Raw genomic sequence first — 8,698 nt, 5'->3', positions numbered from 1 at the left:
GGTTACTTTTTTACGAACGATTTTTTGCCCAATCGATCGTTCGTCGTTCGATTGGAACGATAAAAATTGGAAGTGTGTACGCACCTTAAGCCAACGTGCTAGCATTTACCTTCCTGGATATTTTAACTTCTTTTGAAGTGTATAGACAGTTTATGTTAACATACTGCTGGTTGTAGTATTGTTCCACATAATATGATAACAAAGATAAATTTACTCTTAGCCAAAACATTATTGGATTACATCCAGATGTCACAGAGATATCAGTTTTGTTGTTGGAAGAGATCTTTTGTGATTGCTTCCAGTGACAGGATGAATGAATTCAAGGAACTGCTATACACGTTACATTTTTGACTGAGAAAAAAAAGATTGTTCGCCTCGGGCGACAATTTATCTGATGTATGTACAAAGCTTCAGGCTAGTGTCTATGGAGCTTGTATCTCTTAATGCAGTCAAATTATTTAATTTAAAAAAAAATACATTTGTTTTTAAGGCAGAGTATTGATCCACGAATGGGCTCATTTCCGATGGGGAGTGTATGATGAATACAATGATGAAAAACCTTACTATCTTTCAGAAAACCTCAAAGTAGAAGCTACAAGGTACGTAAAATAATAGAAAAGTACTAAAAGCAAAACACTAGAAAATTCTGAATAACCTAATTTACTAATAATACAAGGGGGTAATATTTTTGTATTAAATATTGTTTTTTATTGAGAAAATTAGCTTCAGATAGCGAAGGAAGACAGGCACTATCATCAAATGTAAATACTAGCTTTGCTCCACAAACCATGATACATCTGAGGTCTTTAGCAATTTAGGAAGAATGTGTAGATGTATTTACCGAATCATCGTCTTTTTTAAAAAAATGTTTTTTGGTGTGGATGAGGCTTAGTTTGATAATTTAACAATTCTAGCACTTGAAGTGCTGTGCAAATGTAACCAGTGGTGAATAGGGGGTAGGAAGGTCCAGGTGGTGGGTGATCAAGTGGTAATTAGTAAAATAGGGGCCTCCAGTTCTGTTATGTCTCTCTAAGTCCCTATCATTGTCAGTAGAGTGTGACAACACCCAAAATGTACAGCTTGGAGTCCCAAGGTTGCATTTTAAGGTACGTATTTAGAAGGGAATGGTACTATATATTTTCTGTTTTGAATTGTAATTATGGTTTTATTGACAATTATGTTTGCTTTTAACTTTTACTGGTTTACAAATGAAACTAAAACTTTCATCATGATAGTAATTGATTTGGGTCCTTGGACTAAAACATTTTAAAACCAGGTGATATCAAGACATTGGAAGCTGTACAGCATTAAAACTTGGGATAGCAAAATGGCTCAGCAGACTTTGTATTTCTTCCTCCCTATCCCCCCCCCCCTCCCCCATCCTTTCTTTGATCTTCATTTTAGACCAACTGGTCCAATAAAAATGTATTTTAGAGGGTTGAGCCAAACCAATTACCATTCCACAGAGGTGTTTATTTTTATGAGTAAAATCATGATGGCCAGATTAGGGCAGCACGGTTGGTTCAGTGGCTAGCACTCTTATTTGTTCTAGAGCCAGGTCACTGGGTCTAATCTTGGCCAGGACACTATCTGCAAGCAGTTTGCATGTTCTCCCTGTGTTTCTGTGGGTTTCCTCTGGGCACTCCCGTTTCCTCCCAAAAACATTCTTTTAGGGTAATTGGCTTCCCTTCCCTTTTTTTTTGGTTGTAAGTGTTAATGACATGTAACTTTGGTGGACAGATTAGATTGTCCGTTTGAGGGACATTTAGTGACATGACTATGGACGTTATTATTACACTTTAATATTATTATTATTATCATTACACAGTATTTATATAGCACCATCATATTACGCAGCGCTGTACAAAGTCCATAGTCATGTCACTAACTGTCCCTCAAAGGAGCTCACAATCTAATGCCCCTACTTTGTAAAAGTCCTGTGCAATATGTTAGCACTATATAAATACAAAATAATAATTACCTGGTGAAATAATAAACCTTAAACCTAATGCAGCTACCACATCTAAGGACTGTTAAACTGCAAAACATGACTAATTTGTTCTTGGATTTAGATACAAACTTTAAACTGTGATGCAATCTGCCCAACATCTTTCAAACCAGCTTTGGTATTAAGTTGTTAGGGCTGACCACAGAAAGTTTTTACATAAGATGTCAGGTGTTTTCTGTTTTTTTTTTGTGTTGGTAATAAAATAAAGGATTATCACAGTAAAAAATGATGAGTAATATTTTTTTTTTTAGACAACACAGGCTTTTTATTCCAAGTTTTTCAAACAAGCTTCAGTGCGAGAATTTTGAAGTCTGATTTAATGATTGCTTCTACGTAAATTTACACGATTTCTGCTTTTTGTGCAATTTGATTGTTAGATGTTCAATGGATTTTTGGGGAACTAACATCATCAAAACCAGCCAATGCCAAGGAGAATCATGTCCAATCAGGCCTTGCAACTTCGATCCTGATACTAGCCTTTATGAACAGGGATGTGAATTTCTGCCTGAATTATCCCAGTTTGTGCAGGAATCTATAATGTATTTACAGGCTTTGACTGATGTGAGTATTCAGTTCATTAAAAAGTAGTCCAAACAACTAACTAATAAACAATAAAGATATTTTCATTTAATATTATTACAAATAATCCTTTACACTTATATCCTTGAAAAAAGAGTGTGTTTTATTTAGCATGTAAAAAATGTACATTTTTTTTCTATGTTTAGTAAATTTTAAATACAAATTGTAAATACAATCTTCGCAGTTTAGCATTTGTATATTGAGAAGAGCATGAAAAATACTCAAAAATAGGTAAAGTGAACACTAGGCTTTTTCTCAGCATATACATACACACACACAGCCCCTGGGATACAACTGTTGTCTATCACAGTTTCCATGTCCTAGGCAGTTCACATAAAACTTCATTGTCAGTTTTATCTGGATTAGAAACAATTAGCTGCAGAACTCCTCATCCTTTAAATCCCGGGATTCGTCTGCAATAGGTGGTATGTTAGACTTGTGTCGTAGCACCATGGTCCAGACTGCATGAACATGTAACAGTAGTTTTTTTTTATTCTTTTTTTTCCCAGATAACTGCTTTTTGTGATTCCAGCACCCATAACACAGAGGCTCCAAATTTACAGAACAGAATGTGTAACTCTCGTAGTACATTGGAGGTAATCATGAACTCCAATGATATACTATCCACTCCCCCAAGACCAGGCTTCAGTATCCCTGAGCCCACCTTCACACTGCTGCAATCTAAAGACAGAGTTGTTACTTTAGTGCTGGATATGTCTGGAAGTATGAGCCTGGTATGTAGATAAAAATGATTTTTTTTATGATTTTTTTTTTACCATTTAAATTTATTAAAAAAAAATAAAAACTGAAACTGCAATTATATCATGTGTAATTTTGTCAAATCTTTAAGTAGGTACCACTGCACCAATTATGCATTCCTGAACTAACTCTACAGAGTCTTGCACTAGCCACAGCTGCATTCTATGCATATTGTTGGACCAGCCATCATTTCACCCAATGCACACGTTTGCACTGACCACCACTGCATCTGAAGTGCTAGTTCTTCAAAGTAAGGCAAAATTCATCTTAGCCACTTGTTACACAGAACAGCTGTGCTCACTTGTAGATCCCCCTATATTCCAATTCCAGGGCTAAGAGAATGACGAACCTTCCCAGCTAGGACATATACAGCATTATAACTTGCTATCCAAAATCATCAGACAGTTTTGGATATAAAATTACTGTTACAGACCCATACACTGCCGGAATGTATCTGATGAGCACATTTTTAATGCATCACAACATACTTGGTTCATATCTGTGCATTGTAACTTACCACAATGCAAATACATTGTACTGCATTAGTGTAAATGCACCCTTATAGCTAACATAAAAAAGGTCTTCCTTTTCTCTTTCCCTTGATTAAAGCTACTAAGTTACTAAGATTAGCAGTATACTTTTTTTTCTAGATGACAAGACATTAGACAATTGTCATGATAGGTAAAAATATTAACTGTCTCATATTTAAAAATCATAGAGAGATGCCACATCCACTGTGTAAAAAAGAGACTCCACTTCATCTGTGGAAACTAAGCGTAAAAAAAAAAAAAAAAAAATCACAAACAGGCAGGTTGTTTTCTTCATAACAGACAGGTGATGTCCCTTTGCAATAAAGTAAACTTATCTGCCTCTTTGCAATTTTCTAAGTACCTTATCCTTGCTCTGCCACCAATTATCTTAACTCCATCTTCTCCTAGGTTCAGGTCTTCAGCCACCTTGATTGGCCAAACCATTGACGTAACTCCTGCAAGCTCATGTAAGTTAGGCAGCCTGGGGTATGCTGGGATACCTGGCATCATACTCCAAGCTGTACATGTGCAGATCAGTGTGCCTTTCAGAAAATTGTAGACAAGTAAGTATGTTTTATTAGAGAAGGGACATTTCCTGTCTCTTTTGTACAAAAACAACCTACCTGCTTCAAAGTTTGAAAGAAATATCTAAATGTTTTAATATTTTTGTGAAAATGTAAACAAACATAGTCTGATGGTCGAAGCACTATATTTACCATACATAAATATTGTATTACAGGATAATCGCTTAGGCCGTCTTCACCAGGCATTGGACATCTTTCTAACACAAATTATTGAATCTTCAGCTTTTGTTGGTGTTGTTCAGTTTGCAAGATCCAAATCTGTCATTTCTTCTCTGCAAAAAATGGACAAGAAGCAGAGAGAAAACCTCATCTCAATGGTTCCATCTTCTACCACAAATGAAATGACAAACATATGCCCCGGAGTTCTTGCTGGAATTGAGGTACTATGCTTCTTTACGCTTTATTACTTTACCTTAATGAATTAGAAAGAACATATAAAAGTTTTAATGGCATCTAAATCTTATAAGCAGCATTACCTTGCGGTATAGGAAAGAACTGATATTTATAGAGGGTGTCCCAAAAGTCATTATACATTTTTATTGAATTCCTAAAAATTACACAAGAAACTGAGTTTATTCATATTTTTAGCATCAACAAAGGAGTTGTTGCAGTTTTACTTGCTAGGCTTGCCATTATGTTTAAATGCCTTGAAGACTAGTTGTATACTTCCACATGAGCGCCTCCATTTTCAATAACTTTCAGCCACCTTTAGATACAAGCTTCTTTGATGCTTTGCAGCATCTCCTCCCCGACCTCGCCGCAGGATGTGCAAATTCTTTCCTCAATATGTGACATGTTACGAGGGCTTAGCGGCATACACCTTGCTTTTGATATAGCCCTACAAAAGAAAGTCACAAATTGTAAGGTCAGGGCAGCGGGGAACCCATTTGAGGGGACCCCTTTGACCAATCAATCCATCAGTCAGGAAAACTGATGTTCAGGAAATTTGACTAACCTGGCAAAGTAGGGAGGGCTCTGTCTGGTTGAAAACAGACATTAGCAAGGTTAATCCTCGCCTCAAGTTTAGGCACAGCAAAATCCTGCAGCATCTCCAGGTAATTTCCCCTGTAACGGTGGTTGTGTTACCGGATGCATTGCAGAAGAAAAATAGTCCAATCAGCCCAGTGCTAGACATTGCACACCAAACCACTAGCTTCGGAGAGTCTCGTTCATGATTGAGAAAAATATTGCTGGGTTTGATTTTCCCCAAATTCGACAGTTGTTTTGGTTAACCCGACCAGAGATATGAAAGATAGACTCATCGCTAAACCATAAGTTTTCCAAGAGCTGAGGGTCATTTTGATAATGGTGTAGGAGTGATTCACACATTTTCACACGAGCACCATAATCTTCTGCTTGACGTTTTTGAGCAACCAGAAGTCGGTAAGGGTGGAGCTTTATCACTCTTCGAAGCATCCCCTGAATCAAGCGTTTGTTGATTCCAGTGCAGCCCTCCAGATGGACTTTCCCTAGCTTTGCATAACCGCCTGCTCCAGGAGTTCAGTGTTTTCATCGGCGGTGGTAGTAGCAGGCCTTACTCTGCATGGTTTGCCAAGAACAGATCCTGTTTCGAGAAACTTGTTTTACTTCTATATAATTCCACTACTGGTTGTATATTATAGAATGCATCCAGCATTTTTGCCTAATGACTACCAGGGTAACCTAATGAGTACCAAAAGTCCTACAGAAAGTCTGTTGCTTTAAGCCTTTTGCTCCCATAGCTTTTTATACATTATTTATTTTTGCACACATATAAAATGCCCTTTTCTGATCTATATATTACTCAACCAAACCCCCACCACATATGTGTTTATATTTTCCCATAGCAGGGACCCTATAAAAAAGATGGAGCTAGTTGCATTTTTTTATGTTGTATAGTATTTTTACTACTGCATATCAATTCCAAAGTTTCAGTAAAAACACACACACATTTATTTTAGCACATACAAAAATGTTAAAATTTATAATTCCCTTTGTTGTAAAATAATAAATATAAAGGTATACCAAAAAGTAGATGTTAAAAAAATGATGTGCTCCTGTGAAGCATCAAGAAATGGTACCCAAATCTGTCCCTAGGTGAGGCTTTAAAGCCTTTACTGGTCATCCATTTAGCAATCACGAACAGCTCTGGGTCTAGAATTATTGCTTTCAATCTTTTAATTTGAATGACATCTCTGAACCAGAAGTACTGGGTGCTTTGGTATTTTTCAACAGTGGGAGATCAGCAAATGGAAATATGCTGTATTCCTGCCACCCACCATGGAGGTCTTGGGTACCCTGGCAGGGAAGGGGAGTTGAATAGGTGTGAGGCCTTTAGATGTGATTGTTTGTCACTACTAAAAAAACAACAGTCCATCCAAGAAGTAGGATCACAAATAAGAAAATAATCTGCAATAAACTCATCTGGGAGACACACTTGGAGATGGAGCACATGTGCCCCACCATGCCTTCACTAGGCTATTTACCATCACTGCTTTTTCCAAGACTTGCATATGTTTTTGTTTTTGTTTTTGTTTTTGTTTTTATTATAAATTTAGTGTAGTCCTTTTAATGTGCTAGGGCTTTGTGCTTCCTTTTGAAGCAAAAAGGCAAACAAATATAACATCTTATTAAAAACCTTTACTCAAGTATTATAGTTACCGGTAATTTAGAATCAGAAACACAAAGGTATGGAAGAAAATACAAGGTGAAAAAAGACTGGAATAATATAAATTCCTGTTTTCCAGATTTACCAATGGGTGCAATGTAACTAGAGAAAGGTGATGAGATACTAGATCAGGCAAACACTCTGATTCCTTCTTGAAAGGTCATCAATGGTTTGGGGAAATGCACATTTGTCCTTCTATAAACTTATTTGTAACATAAACTTTATTTTCCAATTCAGGTGAATAAAAACCTGGATGGCTTAGCACAAGGCACTGAAATAGTTCTACTCACAGATGGAGAAGACAACTTTAGTACAAGACTATGCTACCCTGAGATAGCAGCAAGCGGGGTCATCATACATGTTGTAGCTCTTGGCCCGTATGCAGAAAAAAATCTTGAAAGCCTTGCAGACATGACTGGTGCGTTTTTCAAAATGATAAATTATGTCTAATAGTGACCTGCATTCCAATACCAGAAGCACATTTGTTCATGCATTTTTGTCTTTTAGGAGGAGTAATGTTTTCTGCGTCTGACAATCTGGACACAAATGACCTGATTAGTGCCTTTAATGGTGTTTTACCTCAAAATGGCCAGGATTCTGAACAAGTTGTGCAGGTAATGTAATACATTGTATGACATACTCTCATAATCACATACAGTACATCGGTAAAAGTCCGCTTTGGAATAAGTCCAACTTGGTTCGGACACGAAAAATCTTGCTTGGTAGACAACCTTTGCTTGGTATACAACCTTTGTGCTAGAATTTGTATGGGTCAAAATGAGTCATAACACTGCGTGCTACCCTTATTTACCTCTCTCAAGACAAAGCCACGACTGCCCACGAGCGACAGTACGCCAGTTGCTACCATTCAGTAAACAACCCGCACCATACCTCTCTGTGAATTACAGAACATCTCCTCCTCCTCCCTTCTCAGCACTATCCCAGTAGGCACTCGTCTCTTCTCAGCAAGCCCCATCAATGTATATTATGCCAATAACAATAGGATTTTTTTTTCATGGAAATGGATTAATAATTTTCCTTTCATTTCTTATGGAAAAATTTGTTTGGTATAAGTCCAAGGATCTGGAACGAATTAGGGAATGATATCAAGGTACCTCTGTATTTCTATTTTTAAAATATTTAACTATATTTAAGGTATATTTTTCAGCTTTTATTCAAGATATTTCTGAGCATATTTTAGTATTTTTTGCGCATCCCTATTTATTGTACTGTGTAATATGTTGGCACTATATAAGTCTAATATTAATAATAATACTAATAAATCTATACCTATAAATGAATAGGTATAAAATGCAGCTTACCTGTCTTAAGATGAGGTGGTTGTATTGTTTTTCTTTTTTAAGAGTTTTTTTCCTATATTTTCACGTGTTAAACCTACCTGTAATGCAAACTCTGCAGCTTTCCTTCTTTTCATCTGTTTCATCACATTACATAGTGAGAAGAGGTTGTGAGGTTTAGAGAAGATAGCTTGGAAAGCTGGGTATATTGCTTGAGATTTCAGTTCAAAGTTCAGTTCACAAGAAGTTACAAAGAAATTCATGATCAAGAGGTATTTGTCTGACCCCCCCCC

At 36.7% G+C, this 8,698-nt stretch overlaps 1 protein-coding gene across 1 annotated transcript in view; it reads left to right on the top strand.

The window, feature by feature from the left end:
* Positions 1–8,698, top strand: part of LOC140336665 (calcium-activated chloride channel regulator 1-like) — a 28,615-nt gene that overhangs the window by 11,483 nt on the left and 8,434 nt on the right. Inside the window, exons 4-9 of the mRNA XM_072419931.1 lie at positions 491–599; positions 2,386–2,569; positions 3,097–3,321; positions 4,616–4,840; positions 7,345–7,525; positions 7,615–7,721. Of these exons, the coding sequence (XP_072276032.1) occupies positions 491–599; positions 2,386–2,569; positions 3,097–3,321; positions 4,616–4,840; positions 7,345–7,525; positions 7,615–7,721 (1,031 nt within the window). The remainder of the gene's footprint in view (positions 1–490; positions 600–2,385; positions 2,570–3,096; positions 3,322–4,615; positions 4,841–7,344; positions 7,526–7,614; positions 7,722–8,698) is intronic.

Source organism: Pyxicephalus adspersus, chromosome 8 (genome assembly GCF_032062135.1).
Source record: "Pyxicephalus adspersus chromosome 8, UCB_Pads_2.0, whole genome shotgun sequence".
NCBI lineage: Eukaryota > Metazoa > Chordata > Amphibia > Anura > Pyxicephalidae > Pyxicephalus > Pyxicephalus adspersus.
The sequence above is the reverse complement of the archived record's forward strand: the minus strand, read 5'-3'. Positions and strand labels throughout refer to the sequence as shown.